At 36.6% G+C, this 18,365-nt stretch overlaps 2 protein-coding genes across 2 annotated transcripts in view; both read left to right on the top strand.

The window, feature by feature from the left end:
- Positions 1–15,827, top strand: part of LOC127221901 (low-density lipoprotein receptor-related protein 1B-like) — a 31,891-nt gene extending 16,064 nt beyond the window's left edge. Inside the window, exons 4-6 of the mRNA XM_051183853.1 lie at positions 166–285; positions 11,240–11,368; positions 15,685–15,827. Of these exons, the coding sequence (XP_051039810.1) occupies positions 166–285; positions 11,240–11,368; positions 15,685–15,827 (392 nt within the window). The remainder of the gene's footprint in view (positions 1–165; positions 286–11,239; positions 11,369–15,684) is intronic.
- Positions 15,828–17,176: 1,349 nt separating this feature from the next.
- LOC127221902 (low-density lipoprotein receptor-related protein 1B) overlaps positions 17,177–18,365 on the top strand; it is a 249,227-nt gene continuing 248,038 nt past the window's right edge. The window contains exons 1-2 of the mRNA XM_051183854.1: positions 17,177–17,249; positions 17,310–17,450. Of these exons, the coding sequence (XP_051039811.1) occupies positions 17,177–17,249; positions 17,310–17,450 (214 nt within the window). The remainder of the gene's footprint in view (positions 17,250–17,309; positions 17,451–18,365) is intronic.

The raw sequence follows: 18,365 nt of genomic DNA on the forward strand, positions 1-18,365 counted from the left end.
TTCAAACAAAGGTAAAAAATATCTATTTTCTCAATTATTTATCATTTTAATAAAAATATTTTTACATAGATTTAAAAAATAAAATATTGCTGTAATATTGTGTAATGGACTTCCAGAACTTATTTTTCTAGTTTTTCCTCTAAAATAATGATTTTTATTTTCCAGATTCTTCTTGTTCTTGGAACCAATTTGCTTGTTCTATACAAAAATGCATCTCTAAACACTGGATCTGTGATGGGGAGGATGACTGTGGAGACAGCCTAGATGAAAGTGACAGCATTTGTGGTGAGCAGTTTCCTTTGAGTTCTCAATAAATATTTTTTTTCCTGTGAATTTTTAAATAGCATGTATGTTTGAGATATAGCATATATCTGTGCTTTCCAATGTCTTAAACATCATCAAATTTATATTTATATGTAATTGATTTTCTTGTTTTTATATATACACATATTTTAAAACAACTGGTGATCTTTTATGATAAGATTTTGTTTTTAGTTATGTGGATATAAGTGTATGTCTGTGTGGAAATATGGACAAGGTTTAAGGCATGGATATAGAGTTATATTTGTTTAGGAGCAACCTAATGTGGGTGCTAGGATTTGAACTCCAGTATTATGCAAGAACATTTAAGTCTTTATCAACTAAGCCATACCCTAAGCCCTTATTATTTTGTTTTTCAAAGTACACATATTGGATAAGTACAATTTTGCATTAGTGGCATCAAATAATCACATGTGTTCTTCATCTATCTAGTTTTCAATGCTTCTTCACAGTAAATTTCATTGATTGATATGATTAGACAAAATAATCATGTTTTATGACACATGCGTCCATAGCTGAGTTGGTGCCTGAAAGTTAGCATAAAGATTTTCACTGCCATTAACTGCTTATGTTGTTTGTGTGCCCATTTTGTAATAAAGCATTGCTAGTGCATTGTTGTAAATTGGAAATAAAGAAACTTGGCAAATTTATACAGTTTTCTAAGTATGTTTAAATTCAATAATTATGGTATTGCAGTGTTAAATGTCTAGGTTTATCTACAATGCATTTAACTACTAAATATATACTATGATTTCAGCTATAAAAGTAGTGTGATATATTTTAATAATCACAAATATTTATCATGTGGTTTATTTGGAACTATTACCTGGATTTTACAAGGGCTAAAAGAACACAGCAAGCTAGCTAAACTCCATAACGTCTTAGCAGTTGTTCATCATAATATTCATTTGTTTCTTCTTTACCTGTTTTGTCTAGCTACACAACACTTTTGATGTGTATTTTATGTATTTTTACTTGAATATCCTTTACTCACTGTGGCAGTATCGGGTCTTCTTCAATGTCCTTTTAGAAATAGTGAGACCTGAGTAATAAACTCAGATGTCTGGAAAAAGCTGAGTGTCTTTCTACATTCACATTTCAGGAGAATGGTCAAGAGTTTAGGCTGTTATAAGAGACAGAAGTTCTTTATAATTCTCAACCTCGACAGAATTAGCCAATGGATAACAAAAAATAGGCATTATGTTCTGAAAGCTGGCAATTTATTTATTCCATTTAAGAAAGCCAAAAAATAACTATTTTCTTTTTTTTTTAGTTTTATTTATTTATTTATTTATTTATTTTATATAACCAAATCCATTTAAATGAAAACAAACATTTATAGACAATATTTGGGAATTTGGGCGTTGTTCTTTCCAAATTACTTCCTGCTGGTAAGGGGCACTGTCATAGGGGATTCAAAGAAGATTCAGAAATCCTGGCTGTAGTCTATAAGGCTGCTTTGTCCAGCTGTTTTGAATGTAGGATCACCTGGTACTCTGTTTCAGGCGGTCTGGCTTGATCAAACCACATTAGTCTAGAAGGAATCCACATCTTTTCATTTTCTGTGGAAACAAAAATAGAAATCCTTTTCCCCAGTAACTTGTCCTTGAACTTAAATTTTGGAGTCAAAGCATTTTTTTTTTTAATTTAATTTATTATTTTACATGACGATCCCAATTCCCTCTTCCTCCCTTCCTCCCTCCCTTCCCTACCTTTTACACTCTCTGCCCTTTAACATGCACTCTAACCACCCTCCCCGCACATCCCCCCACCCCAATTCCATATGTAGGGGAATGCCATCCAGTTGGGGTCATGTAGGTCTGACAGGTCATGTGAAGTAGGGACTAGGGCTTCTCTCCTGTCTCTAGATTAAGGCAGTTATCCCTCCATGGGGGATGTGTTCACAAAGTCTTTTTGTGCACCAGGGATAAATCCTGGCTCCACTGTCTGAGGTCCCTTAGACTGCTCAGTCCTTCTGGCTGAGACCCATATTCAGGGGGCCTGAGTCAGTCCTTTGCTGGCTTCCCAGCTATCAGTCTTGTGGCCCATTAGCTCCTCCTTGTTCAGGTAAGCTGTCTCTATGTGTTTCTGCCACCTGGTCTTGTCCTCTCCATCTGAGTTCTACTTCGACTCAGTGTTTATATATGGGTGTTTGCTCCTGTTTCTAACAGCCATTAGTTCAGGGCTCCATGGATAAGTTAGTTCTTGATCTCACTCTCCGGGAAGGGCATTTATGGTAACCTTTCCAGGGAAGCTCAAATTGTTAGAGGGCAGCAGTCTTGTAGTTCTCTAGGCCTTTCTTTGTGTTCAGTTTTATCTTCAAACCAATATTTGCTCCCTCTTTTATGTTCTCTCTCTCTCTGTCTCTCTGTCTCTGTCTCTGTCTCTGTTTCTCACTCTCTCTCTTTCTCTCTCTCTCTCTCTCTCTCTCTCTCTCTCTCTCTCTCTCTCTCTCTGTCTGTCTTTCCTGTCTTCTATTCCTAACCAGGTTCAATCTTCCTGGTCGCACACGTTTTCCTTTCCTCCCTCTTGTTTTCTCCTACTTCTCTCTCCATTCGCTGCCCCCCTACTTCCCCTGAACTCTGGGGGACTTGTCCCTTACCAGTTCTGTGAGGGACTTTATATGAATCTGTTAGAATACACCCTTGTATCCTAGTTCCTATGGTGGTGTGAATTATAGGCTGATGATCCTTTGATCTAGGTCTAAAATCCATATATGAGTGAGTACATACCATGTTCCTCTTTTTGTGACTGGGTTACCTCATTCAGCAAGGTTTTTTCAAGTGCCATCCACTTGCCTGTGAATTTCAAGATACCATTATTTTTTTCTGCAGAGTAGTATTCCATTGTGTAGATATGCCACATCTTCATTAACCATTCTTTAATTGAGGGGCATCTAGGTTGCTTCCAGGTTCTTGCTATTACAAATAGTGCTGCTATGAACATAGTTGAACAGATTATTTGTTGCATGGATGTGACTCCTTTGGGTATATGCCTAAGAAGGGGATTGCCAGGTCCTGTGGTAAACTAATCCCCATTTTCCTGAGGAACCACCATACTGATCTCCAAAATGGCTGTATGAGTTTGTACTCCCACCAGCAGTGGAGGAGTGTTCCCCATTCTCCACATCCTCTCCAATATGGTGTTTTTAATTTTAGCCATTCTGGCAGGAGTAAGATGGTATCTCAAAGTTGTTTTGATTTGCATTTCCCTGATAGCTAAGGATGTTGAGCATTTTCTTAAGTGTCTTTCAGCCTTTTTGATTTCCTCTATTGAGAATTCTTTCTTCAGTTCTGTACCCCATTTTTTAAATAGGGTTGGTTGGTGTTTTGTTGACTAGTTTCTTGAGTTCTTTGTATATTTTGGAGATCAGCCCTTTGTTGGATGTAGGATTGGTGGAAATATTTTTCCAATCTGTGGGCTTCCGTTTGGTCTTGTCCACTGTGTCCTATGCCTTACAGAAGCTTCTAATTTTGAAGAGGTCCCATTTATTATTAATTGTTTCTCTCAGTGTCTGTGCCTCTAGAGTTATGTTCAGGAAGCAGTCTCCTATTCCAACTTGTTCAAGGGTACTTCCTACTTTCTCTTCTAAGATATTCAATGTGGCTGGATTGATGTTGAGGTCTTTGATCCATTTGGACTTGAGTTTTGTGCATGGCGACAGACATGGGTCTATCTGCAGTCTTCTACACACCCTCATCAGGGGCCAACCCACGGAGTTGGCGGGGGGAGAGGTTGTAGGGGACAGGCAGCCCTGATTGGGCCCAGACTCACCTCTGGCCAATAGCTGGCGGAAGAGGACAAGGGCTGAGCTGAAACTTAGGAAGGTTTTACAGGATAGTCGGATCTCACTGGAAACTGGAACTCTCCAGCTGAGGCCTCTTTCTTTAGCAGAGGCCCTGATTTGGAGGTCAAGGATCTTGTGGGCAGGAACTCAGGGTGGACCAGCAGAGATAGGCGGATATTGGGGATGGGCCTGTGGCTGCAGCAGAGGACTGGAGGTGGGGACAGAGACCAAGCAGGTGGAAATTACATGTGGTCCTGCGTGGATAGGCAGGTCTCCTTTGTTCAGAGTTGCTCTGAGAACTCTCCGAAGTAGGGTGGACTGTTGGCTCCAACCTCTGTCCAAGTGCTCAACCAGAGCAGCAGGACAGTGGGTAGGGTAGGGCACAGGGTAGGGGGGCCATGCTCATGGTGGGGATGGGTGGGGGTGTATCAGAGCTTCAAGGGTGCTCTCGATGGGGACAGAACACAGGAGCAGCAGGATCAGGCAGAAGTATTTTCTTTACACAGGTGGGACAATGTACAGTTATGTAAGAGATAAATATAAAGCATAAAGGTAATTATCAAAATGATTTAATACAAGAAATATTGATTAATTACATGAGTTTAGCTCCTCTATTAGTTCCCTTGCTATAAGTCTTTAAGACCTAAAATAGGACTTTCATGGGATAAACATGCTTCCAATCCATGAAACAATCTTGCTTTTGACATTTTTGTTTAACCAGGCACTAAAAGGTTCCACTGATAACTACTTTCTTTCTTTTTCTTTTCTTTTCTTTTTTTTAACATTATATTTTTTATTTTTTCATTTTTTATATATTTATAATTTTTTATTTCACATATTGATCCCAGTTTCCTCTCCCTCCCACCCATGCCCCCCTGAAATCCCTCCTCCTGTCCCATTCCCCACCCACTGCACAGGGAGGGTGATACCTTCCAGTAGGGATCATCAAAATCTGTCAAGTCATTTAGAATATGGTCTAGGCTCTCCCTCCTATCTCTAGGTTAAGGGAGTATTTTTCCATGTGAAATGTGTTCTCAAAGTCCTTTCCTGCACCAGGGATACATCCTAGTTCCACCATCAGAGGTCCTTTAGACTGCCCAGGCCTTCTATCTGAGACCAACATTCAACGGGGCTGAGTTGGTCCAATGCTGGTTTCCTGCTATCAGTCTGGGGGGGTCCATGAGCTCCCCCTTGTTCAGGTCAGTTGTTTCTGTGGGTTTCTGTAGCCTGGCCTTGACCCCTTTTCTTATCACTCCTCTCTCAACTGGATTCCAGGAGTTCAGTTCAGTGTTTACGTGTGGGTGTCTGCTTCTGTTCCCATCAGCCACTAGATGAGGGCTCTATGATGACATTTAAGTAAGTTATCAACCTCATTATCAGGAAAGGGCATTTATGGTAGGCTTTCCACTATTGCTCAGATTGTTAATTGGGGTCATCCTTATAGGTTTCTGGACATTTCACTAGAGTCAGTTTTCTCTTCAAACCTATAATGGCTCCCTATATTATGGTATCTTTTTGTTTTGTTTTGTTTTTTGTTTTTTGTTTTTTTTGCTCCCCTGTACTCATCCCCCAACTCAATCTTCCTGGTCCCACAAGTTCTCCCCTTCTCCCCTTCTCTTTCTCCTAATTCCCTCTCCACTCACTGCCCCACCACTCCCAATATGCTCAGGAGAACTTGTTCCTTTCCCCTTCTGTGAGGGACATTGTATGAATCTCTTAGGTTCCTCCTTATGTCCTAGTTTCCCTGGTGAATTATAGGCTGGTGATTCTTTGCTCTATGTCTAAAATCCATATATGAGTGAGTATATACCATATTCCTCTTTTTGTGGCTGGGTTACCTCATTCCGGATGGTTCCATCCATTTGGTTGCAAATTTCAAGAATCCATTGTTTTTGTTTTTTCCCACAAATTACTATTCCATTGTGTAAATGTGCCACATCTTCTTTATCTATTCTTCAGTTGGGGGCTACTTCCACATTATTGCTACTACAAATAATGCTGCTATGAACATAGTTGAACAGATGTCTTTGTTGCATGGATGTGGATTATTTGGGTATATGCCTTAAGACTGGGATTGTCAGGTCCTATGGTAGGCTGATTCCCATTATCCAGAGGACCCACCATACTTATCTCCAGTTTGCACTACCACCAGAAGTGTAAGAGTTTCCCCTTTCTCCACATCCTGTCCAGCATAAGTAATCACTGATGTTTCTAATTTTAGCCATTCTGGCAGGAGTAAGATTTTATCTCAGAGCAACCACTAGTTTTAAATATTTTACAATGAATTGGACTTTTATATGATGCATGCAAATTTGTATGTTGATATGTATTTGAGGTTAATTTGATAAAATACACTGTACATACATTTCTAATTTTGTTCAAGATATTGTACCTTCAGAACTCATTTAAAAATATAATGCAAGATTCTAGTTCTTGTAAATTATTTTTACCAATTCTTTATGGTAATAAATAAATGCAGGTTAGTCACCAAATACAATTGAACTTATAGTCCCATTGGGTATGTTTGTAAGATCAGACATAAATATATTAGGAAGAAATGTCATCTTCAAATATTTCAGAGATCTATAGAATATGGCATTTAAAATGTTTTGGATAATAGGATTTTTTTTTAAATTATTATCACAATGAGACATGTTTGCTCCTGGTAGCACTAATCTACTTCAAAGAAGATGGGGGGCATTGAATAAAGTCTACATGGAATGTCCTTTCTTGGTAACAGAAGTAAGCAGCTAGGCAAAAACATACCCTTGTCTCCAATGCTGATAGTATCCTATCCAAATTGAACAAGTGGGACACACAAAAAAACTTTTGACCTTTGCCAATACAAGGCAGGATAGCTCTTTAATTATCCTGCTTCACAGAAAAGCCTGTTGAATATTTTAGGCCTTTAGGCCAATGATGGATGCTATCATTGGTGTTTGTGATTTTAGACATTCTAACAGGGTAAGATGGTATCTCAGAGTTGTTTTGATTTGTGTTTCCCTGATGGCTAAGGATGTTGAGTCCTTTCTTAAGTGTCTTTCAGCTATTTTGGATTCCTCTATTGAGAATTCTTTCTTCAATTATGTACTCCGCTTTTTAATAGGGTTATTTGGTGTTTTGATGACGAGTTTCTTGAGGTCTTTGTATACTTTATAAATCAGCCCTCTGTCAAATGTGGGAATAGTGAAGATCTTTTCCAAATATATGGGCTGCTTTTTAGTCTTGTCCACTGTGTCCTTTACCTTACAGAAGCTTCTTAGTTTGAGGAGGTTTCATTTATTAATTGTCAGTCTAAGTGTCTGTGCTCAATAACTGCTTTCTTAAAGACACAGTCTAATATGAGGGGCAAAGGCCCTAGGGCTATACAGAGTCACTGCATTCTGTTTTTCAGTTTCAGGGAAACTAATTTTATTGCTCATTTCTTGATTTTTTTCACCAATAAAGAGATGTGGAAAGATTTGTTTACATAATTTCTTTGATTATTTTGCACTGTGTCCATGAGATTTTTTTCCTGTATTTCACTTAGTTCTTCTTCCTATCTTTTTATCTTTTTGTCCAAGAGATGAAAAGCTTCTCATTCTCTTTCTCCCTCTTTCTACATTCTCTCAATGTCTTGAAAATGCTTTTAAATAATGAAAATAATGGTATTGAAACTTATTTGAATTCAAAATAATGGGTCAATTCAATTTGATAATAGGCTGTATTTTCTTTTATAACAATATGATCACACATAAGACCAAATTTCTGTCATCAAATGAATCCAATATTTTAGAATTGGAAGGCAACCTTACAAACAACTCATCTCAGTGATTCACAACATGTACTGTACTAAAACAATCCCTTCTTAATTTTCTTTTAATTTAAATTTGAAACAAGCTTGTTTTACATGGCACCTGGTTCCTACAACCTCTCTTCCTCCCCTGTCCATCCCACCAACTTCCATCTCATTCCCTTTCTGCTCCCCAGGAAAAGTGAGGCCTTCCATGGGGAGCCTTTAAAGTCTGTTATATCATTTGGAAGCAGGGCCTAGGCATTCCTGCATGTGCCTTTGTGGTATGGACTCCCAAATCCATTCCTACACTAGGGATAAATCCAAATCCACTACCAGAGGCCCCATAGACTGCCTAGTCCTCCTAATTAACACCACATTAATGGAATCTTGGTCAGTCCTATGCTGATTGCCCAGCTATCAGACTGAAGTCCATGAGTTTCCCCTTGTTTAGGTCAGCATTTTATGTGGGTTTCTCCAGCCTGGTCTTGACCACTTTGCCTCTTTGCTCATCACTCCTCCTTCTCTGAAACCAAATTCCAGGACTTCAGCTTAGTGTTTAGCTGTGGGTGTCTGCTTCTGCTTCCATCAGATACTAAATGAAGGCATTAGGATGGCATATAAGGTAGTCATCAATCTCATTATTTGGTAGGGGCATTTAAGATAGCCTCTCCACTATTGATTAGATTGTTTATTTTTATACTCATTTTTTTAAACTTTTGAACAATATATTACCAATAAATATAGCCTCACAAATAGTTTAAAGTTGTTTTTTTTAAAGATCTTTAAGACTGATAGGCTTACTGTTTTTATATTTAATACAATTTCAACATTCTTACTATCCAGTATGAATCCATGCCTGTCTCATATTTATCTACCTACCTGTCTGTCTGTCTGTCTGTCTATCTATCTATCTATCTATCTATCTATCTATCTATCTATCTATTATTAGTCGGGGTCATTCTTCTTTGTAGATCTTTGAATATTTCCCTCCAAAAAATCCCTTTTAGAGTCCCATTAAAATACAGACTACAGACCATCACTTCCAAATATTAAGATGATGTATATAACCATGATTTTTAATAAGTGGATTTTATCTGACATGGTACATTCAGGTGGTCAACATTGAAATTCACACATCTCTAGATTTTGATATGTGAAGAAAGGGAATTGCATAGAGATTAATAAATGTACTTGAAATCATACAGCTAATGGCTGATGACAGTGGTAGGGACAAATTTCCAACATATTAATAGGATACAGAACTTTACCAATCAGCTCTTCTTGTCTGAAAAGAGCACAAGTTGAGCCTGGGGAATGGTTTTCAATATGTGTTTATCTCTCTAAGGACCAAATTTCCCTGTGGATTGTTATACCAGATGGCAGTGGCAACTAGGAAATGACACCATGAGGTTTTCTATGGCTAGTTTCTTCCCAATTGATTTAGTGTTTTAGCAGGTTATTCTCTCAGAATCTGTTGAACATTATCAAGGGAGCCATCAAATTAGCTGCAAAATACATAATGTCATTTCATCATTGGAGATGTCTTTATAATTACCTACTCATACCTCTTTTTCTAGCAGGAGAGAAAACATAGACAAGAGACTTTTCAAAGGCTGGAATGATCATGGTATTGCCATTATTACAGAAGTTATTATGATTTTAATATTGAAAATGACTTTAAAAGTTAAGGAACATATATATTAATTTCTGTGGGACAATACTTATTTTAAAAGTCAATAGTATGCAATAGCAGCTATTTTTTTTTTTTACAGATTATTCTCTTGTTTATTCTCTTAGCCCTCCTCTTAAATTATTAATCCTTAACATCAAATAGACAGTTCTTCAACACCTGGATACTTCCATGTTCACATCAATCTTATCCTTCTGGCTTCATACATGCAAAGGCAGTCAGGGTTAGGAAAGCCTGTGTCTCTAAGGGAATTTGTTCAAATAGTCATCTGCTGCATGGATTGAGAATAATGCTTTGAGAAACCACTTTGTGCTCTCAGTACTCATATGACTGAAAGTGAAAAGACAATAAACATCGATTAAAGTACATTAGTCTCCATTTGTCTGATTGGAAGCAAATACTTTCTGTCAATTAAATCCACCTTTCTATTATTTTTTTTTTGCATTTTGTATTTTGCTAGAAATTGAACACAGAGCCTTGCTGTTGTTGTTAGCAAAGAAAGTATCACTTTTACTCTATCCTTTTATAGGTATACTAAAGCTTTGTAAAATAAATTATAGAAGTATGTTTTTGTCTTATATTTTGGACATTATTATCAAAAGTAAAATTAAAAACTTGAGTTATTTCACCCAACAAACATTTTATATAAACAAATAAACTGAGCATTGAAGATATACAGTAAGGAAGTAGTTAAGGATACATCTAGCCATTGATGTGTGATTACTATATGCTCATAGAGAAGCTGTCTGTGTCCCTGAGAATTTGCAGTCCAGGTCACCAAGAGTTGAAAGAGGTATCATATAGCTCGTTAGGACAAGTGACCAAAGTGGGAAGGCAGATTCTGAATAAAGGAGAAAGGAGTGAGCTTTAGTCTTTGCTGTAATGTATGATGAAGTGGACCAGTACTCATACAAGCTAGTGAGAGAATGTACTTAGAGCCACAAGGAAATATTTGTTCCTTCAGGGTCAATATAGGGAGCTGCTCTTGGGATTGCTCCAAGTTTTCAGTTTGCAAAAGCTGATGTTGTCTGCTGGATGAAGGGAGATGACACATTGAATAATTGGTACATGCTAAGCTATAAAATGTCATCACTGTCCCTGCTATTGATCCTGCCTATGTAGCCTCAATTACTTTACAATGTCATTGTTTTAAAATTTTTCAAGGAGAAGAAATAATACTTTGTATGATGTAGTGGTAAACAGGACAGCACTTGAAACTAGAAAATAATACATTTTTCAGTTTTTATTATTAATTTTTATTTATTATCTTTTCTTATTTTACATTTCAATCCCAGTATCCCCCTTCCTCCCTCCCATGGACCGCAACCCTCCCTCCTGTCCCATTCTCCTCCCACTCCACAGGGAGGGTGATGCCTTCCAGGAGGGATCATCAAAATCTGTCAAGTCATTTGAAGTAGGGTCTAGGCATTTTCTCCTGTCTCTAGGCTAAGGGAGTATTCCCCCTAAAGTCAAAAATAATATATTGTTAAATAAGAATATGTCAACTGTCATTAGGACAGCATAATTCACAACTGTAAATAATTATTTTCCTTTAATTGCTCGCAAATCCATCTTGCTTATTTCTACAGGAAAGATGAACTCTGGCTACTGTAGCTATTTTCTAGTGGATACATATGATTTAATATCACTTTTCTTTGGGTTTAAGGTGCTGTCACTTGTGCTTCTGATATGTTCAGCTGCCAGGCCTCCCATGCCTGCGTGCCCAAACATTGGCTGTGTGATGGTGAGAGAGACTGTCCGGATGGGAGTGATGAGCTCTATACTGCAGGCTGTGGTATGAACATTTGATGAAGTTGTGTGTCAAATAAATAAGCTGAAGAACATTAGTGGGTTGCTTTTCTCATACCACAATATTTTCTTTCACTTTCCCCATTCTTCAAGAGTCCAGGTTGGACATTATAATGATAGTAGTTTATCAAGCCTTCTACATTCAAAGTGTTTCAGATATGCACAATTTCAGCAACAATTTTAAAACCATTTCACTGGCTGTAAATTTGCTATTTAAGCTCCAAAATAGGATGACTTCATTATGTACAGATGGTTGGTAGGCCTAGAATTTTCTTGTTAAGTAAACCTTCCCTTCAATTTTTTTTGAATGCCTATTACAGATACTCTATAAATAGCTGCTTTTAGGTAAATACAGATCAAGAAGTCAGTAGACACCTATCAGTTCTAGAGATGTGGTATTAAACTTCAGGTCAGGTAAAGAAAGCATCAATAGAACCAAAGGAAACTGAAGGATTAAGAGGAAAGCCTTTGAGGTCAGACAGTTTACAAAGTTTGACTCAAGGTCATTTCAAGGAGTGACTCTTCAGTAAAAGTTTAACTAAAATCTTTTACATGGTCAGGAGGGTGAAAAACCTCCAGCATGTGACTGTAGATGCCAAGATCGCTAGTGATCTGTTGAGCTGGCTGTTTTTCGGGAAGGGTCTATTTGTCAGATTCTGTCTGTTTAGTGAAATCTGACAAAACCATAATTGTTTTAAAAAATCCAATCTTTATAACTTTATAATATTATATTGAGCCCGTTGGCACATATGTATGTCAAAAGAATAAAAGCATAACAGCAAACATTTGATCCAGCATTACTTGCTTACAGCTCCTCCTGTTATAGTGTAGACAAAGTTGATGTGGTTCTGTGAAGGTCAATGTTGCCACAGAGGGCTATTACAAGGGACTATGTAAATATTCAAAAATCCAGATTATTGCACATGCTGTTGCTGTTGTCATAAGTTAGCATCCTGGTAGGTGTATTAACACTTGTGGACCACATGTGTTAATGGATAATGCTAAAATATAAAAAAAATATGTACTTAAATGACCTGAAAGTATTAATATAAAATAAGTCATTGTTGATCTGCTTTAAAGTAAATTGTACATATCAGGATTGGCATAATTCACTTGAGTTAGATAAACTGTCACAGCTCAAAGTTAGATGTGTTATTGACAGTTCTGAGGTTCACTTTAATTAAAACATGTAAACTTAATGCTACTTTTGATGGACTTCTACACAGAAGATCAAAATAAATTAGTAGAAAGTAAAATTAACTGGAACACACACACACACACACACACACACACAGTTCTATGTAGATAATTACTAAGAGGATAATGAAAGTTGGTTCATGGGGTATAAGACAGATGGCAACAGGGAACTGAGAGGCATGTGGGACAATAATTCTAAAATCTCAACTCTCAGAGTTATGTATGGAAAAGGACACTATATTATCACAAAGAAATGTACCAAGAATCTTGTGTTGACATATTAAAAGCTGAACCAAACTATGCCATCTTGAAAGACAAAGACAGGCATTTTCCATGGAGACAACAGTGTTTACTTATTTTAATGCCCATTGTATGTTAATCAGTGCAGCAATAACATTTTATTTACATTATAAATGCATAGAATACAAAATAGAATTAGTCTAGAAGTAGGAATTCTGAGAGTACCTATGAATTACTGAATACCAAAGCTGAAAGGTAAGTTCCACATACAATTTATCATCATGAGAACATTGTCATACATATTTAATTATCTTCATTAAACAGATGAAGAAACAGATGAACAAAGGAGATGCTTACTTCCTCAAGCATGCAAATATAGGATAGAGAGAGCTGTTTATGAATCTTCTGCTGTTGGCACATGATTATGGCAAATCACACGTTTGAAACATTCACAGTGTTTAGAACCTTGAGCACTACCACATCTGTATTTTTTAGTTAACTGTATAGAATTCTGCTAAGGCTTGTGGTTCTTTTTTCTTTTCTTTTCTTTTTTTTTTTTAACAAATCATAATTGTGTTTTATTCATAGAAATAATGTAAAAAATACAATAGCAAATTTTTGGGTGACATATTGTAACAGTATTTATTCTATACAAATGAGTTTTTCAAACTGAAGACCACTGAGACTTTATATATATATATATATATATATATATATATATATATATATAACATATATATATATATTTAATTTAAATTAGTAACAATATTGTGTTACATATCAAACACAGTTCCCTCACCCTCCTATCTTCCCTTCTTCCCTTAACAACCCCCATCCCATCCCCTTGCTAGTCTCCAGGTAGGGTAAAGTCTTCCAAGAGGAGTTTTCAAAGTCTGTTATATCATTTGGAGCAGAGCCAAGGCCCTCTTACCACATGTGTCTAGGCTAAGGGAGTATCCCTCTATGTGGAATGGGCTCCAGAAGTCGATTACTATACTAGGGATAAATACTGATCCACTACCAGAGGCCCCATAGAATGCCTAGTCCTTCTAACTAACACCACATTTAGGGAATCTGGATTAATCCTATACTGGTCTCCCAGCTAACACACTGGAATCCATGAGCTCCCCCTTGTTCAGGTCAACAGATTGTATGGGTTTCTCCAGCCTGATCTTGACCACTTTGCACATTACTCCTTGTCTACAATTGGATTCCAAGAGTTAGCCTCAGGGTTTAGCTGTGAGTATCTGCTTCTGCTTCCATCAGCTACTAGATAAAGGCTCTAGGATGGCATATAAGATAGTCATCAATCTCCATATTGGGGAAGGGCATTTAAGGTAGCCCCTCTACTATTGCTTAGATTGTTAGTTTGGGTCATCCTTGTAGAACTCTGCACATTTCCCTAGTGACAGATTTCTCTTAAAAGCTATAATGGCTCCCTCTGTTATGGTATCTCTTTTCTTGCTCTCCTCTATTCTTTTCCTGATTCAATCTTCCTGCTTCATTACTCCTGCCTCTGATCTCCTGTTCTCCATAACTTCCTTTCCCCTCCCCTCATGCTCCCAATTTGCTTGGGAGCTCTTGTCCCTTTCCCCTTCTCCCAGAGACCTTGTATGTCTCTCTGAGTGTCCTCCTTGTTTCCTAGCTTTTCTGATGGTGTGGATTGTAGGATGGTAATCCTTTGCTCTATGTCTAAAATCCATATATGAGTGAATAAATACAATGTTTCTCTTTTGTGTGTGTGTGTGTATATGGGTTTCCTCACTCAGGATAGTTTCTTCCATTTTCATCCACTTGCCAGCGAATTTCAAGATTCCATTGTGTTTTCCCCCTGCTTAGTACTCCATTGTGTAAATGTACCACATTTTCTCCAACCATTCTTCAGTTGATGGGTATTTAGGTTGTTTTCAGGTCTATTACAAATAATGCTGCTATGAAATATTTGACCAATTGTCCTTGGTGCATGGATGTGGATCCACCTAAGAGGGGGATTACCGGGTCCTCTGGTAGACTGATTCCCATTTTCCTGAGGAACTACCATACTGATCTCCAAAATGGCTGTACAAGTTTGCATTACCACTAGCAGTGGAGGAGAGTTGCTCTTCTCCACATCCATCCCAGCATAAACTGTCTTTGGTGTTTTTGATGTTAGCCATTCTGACAGGAATAAGATAATATCTCAGAGTTGTTTTAATTTTCATTTCCATGATGGCTAAGAATGTTGAATGCATTCTTAATTGTCTTTCAGCCTTTTAGATTCCTCTATTGAGAATTTGATATTTAGTTCTGTACCTCCTTTTTTGATTGGATTATTTGGTATTTTGGTAACTAGGTTCTTGGCTTGTGGTTCTATGCACATAGAATCAAAGTAGATTTTTTTTGAATGAATTGTATTGCAAATTTAGATACACCATCACTTAGATCTTGCTGGAATACTGCTTCCATTGGTCTTTATTCCAGTAGAATGAATATTCCATTGCAAGTGTCAGCAGTCATGATATTGGTTGAATTATGATGTGGCTCATTACCGTGGACATCTTAATTTTGCTTGAATCAAACCTTTTTTGAGGGTTACCAAAAGATTTTTCTTTTAAGAACAGTGACACTTTCTTGGTGTATCCTTTATGTGTCTCATTCACATTGTTTCTGCTCACTGAACCAGCCTTTGAATCATGAATGAATACATTAGAATTTTAATATACATATCAGGCTATTCTTATACCTAATGCATCCAATAGCAAAATGTTAACATTATTTATTCTGAAGTACCTAGAAATTGATAGAAAAATATTTGTACTGTATACGTCAAGTATGAGAGAAGATAAAGTATGTACTCATTTAATTTTATTTTTTGTAATTTTTTAGCACCCAATAATACATGTGATGAAAATGCTTTCATGTGCCACAATAACGTCTGCATTCCCAAGCAGTTTGTTTGTGACCATGATGATGATTGTGGAGATGGCTCAGATGAGTTCCAGCAATGTGGTGAGTATGAGGTTTTGTAGAATGTATCTATTCAAGGTCAATTAAAGGGACTCTAAGTCATGCAAGTAACAAAAATAAGCATAAGAATTTACTATTATGTTGGCCATTAGCACTAAGGTTAACTATCAATTTAGCAAATAAAGGAAAGAATGAGACAGAGCCAAAACAAAAATAAAAAATAAATAGGAAAGCAATAAAAAAAAATAAATAAAAAGAAAAGCAATATTCCAGAGATGGTGTTCAGGGTTTCTCCTGCAGTCCTTTAAGTTGGATCAGGAAGAGGTTTTACACAGGAAGATTGAAAGAAGCCCAGGAGAGTGGATTATGAATACTTAAACAGGTAGTGACTGTGCAGTCAAGAACAACAAATATCCTGCCAAAAACTGATCAGTTAGAATCCTGAGAGACTTGAATTTGACAGCCTTTGCTTAGCATTTTTCCTTTTAATTTCTAAGAGTAATTCCTGAAGGAAGATGTTACAAGCAATAATGTTTAATTAATTAATGGGAACTGGAAGTTGTCAAGTATAGACAAGATTTTGCAGGAAAGAAAAGGAAAGCACTATGCTTACAGGGATGAGGATGAACTTGCTGCTGGTTGGACCAGGAAGGACTTGCTCTAATTGTTAGCAGGGACAAATGGCTAGAGAAGGTATAGACTGCCAAAAGTATTTTGTAGAGGACAACAGTTTCATCATCCAATGGGACAAATATTTCATCAGATATTCACTGAATTGTCTTTGTTGCTAGAACTTTATTAAGTAATAAAATTCTACCTCTAAACGCACAATTACATGGTTTTATTAACACTAGGAATGACTTAGTTTATAATCTACAAATAGGGCAATCTCATTATAAATTACAATTTAGAAATCAAACATAAATACAATTCACATAAATAAACAGATGTGAACTTTAACAAATCAGGGCTCATTTTATGATTAGATTTTTAATGATCCTAAGAATCTACATATTAGAGAGATGACCCTAAGATTTTGCATGGCGAATAGTTACAAAAATTTTCATTTTATAGATTTTATTTTTTTTTCTTATTTTAGTAATTTCTTTTTACAAGGAATAATATTTACAAAGCATAAATATAACCTTACAGCTACTATGAATGGTTGCTATAGCTCAGAATTAATTTACACATATGTTCTGATACTACAGCTAACCAAGAAACCAAGTCTTGGAATAGTTCCTAGTAGTTTTCATTCTGTTTTGCATCCTAAGAGAAATGGGTTGGATGCAGACAATCACTGAATAAACACTGTTGATTATGTGATACAGTCATCTTCTTTACCTAAAAACATGGTATCTTATTTCCAAGTTCATATTTGGCCTTTATTCCTGCTTTCACACACAAAGTAATGGAAAGAAATAAGAAGTATTTTCCACAGAGGTCCATGGCTCATTTGATTGGATATACTGTGCACCGAGAAGGTAATGTCAATTCATTTCTGTAATAGGAGCTTGTAGAATACTTGCTTGTTTTTTTTCTAGGATATCGGCAGTGTGGTGCAGAAGAGTTCCGCTGTGCTGATGGACGCTGCCTAGTGAACACTCTATGGCAGTGTGATGGTGACTTTGACTGTCCTGATGGTTCTGATGAGGACCCAATTAACCCAAAGTGCAGGAGTTCAGGTACTACACTATACAGTACTCTGTTCTTATTCAGATTTATTCTTATGTTTTTACTTTTGTTTCTTTGAGACAGGATTCTCTATATTGCCTAGGCTGGCCTCAAACCTGGAATTCTCTAGCCTCAGCCTTCTGCGCACTGAAATGAGAAACATGAATCACCATGCCATGATTCTGAAGTTTTGTTTTGAATTATGTTTGGTTAGGTATACAGTGAAGTAAACACACATGGTCAAACACATGATGTTTCCACTGGTTCTGTGAAGAACCTACTGTTTTTGTTTAAGGTTGTGCCAAACAATCTTGATGGTTCATTACTCTACCCTCTTACCTCAGAAATATATCATCTTTGCTGTTGTTTTGAGGCAGGTTCTTAAATTGTTTGGGCTAACTCAAACTGTATAGCCAAATAAAAGCTCTAACTTCTTTTTTTTTTTTTCACCCATCTCTTAAATGCTAGAATTAAAGGTACGTGATATGTTGCAATGCATATATGTAACTTGAATTAACATTTTATTTACAGGGAAAATTTTTCTACATAGGTTTATATAAAAGTTAAAGTATAAACTAAATTAAGACTTAAAGAGGTACCATTAGAATGACATTTAATCTGTAAGCATGTTTAGTTATATCACCATATTATTCCATAAATATGTATAATTATTGCAATTCAATTAATTTTTAAATGAGATTATATTGGGAAATATTTACTAAGGAATAGTCCATATTATGCATATATGCACAAATTGGATGATATTACATATCCTTTGATCAGAAATACAAGAACATATTATGTACAAATTTGTATATGCTCACAGAAATGCACAACCAGATTAATTTATGTAGCACTTCACTATAACAAAAACTGTTAAGTCATGTATTTTAGTACAAACTCAATCTTCCTGATACCCTGTACAT

Source organism: Phodopus roborovskii, unplaced genomic scaffold (assembly GCF_943737965.1).
Source record: "Phodopus roborovskii unplaced genomic scaffold, PHOROB, whole genome shotgun sequence".
In the NCBI taxonomy this organism is placed as follows: Eukaryota; Metazoa; Chordata; class Mammalia; order Rodentia; family Cricetidae; genus Phodopus; species Phodopus roborovskii.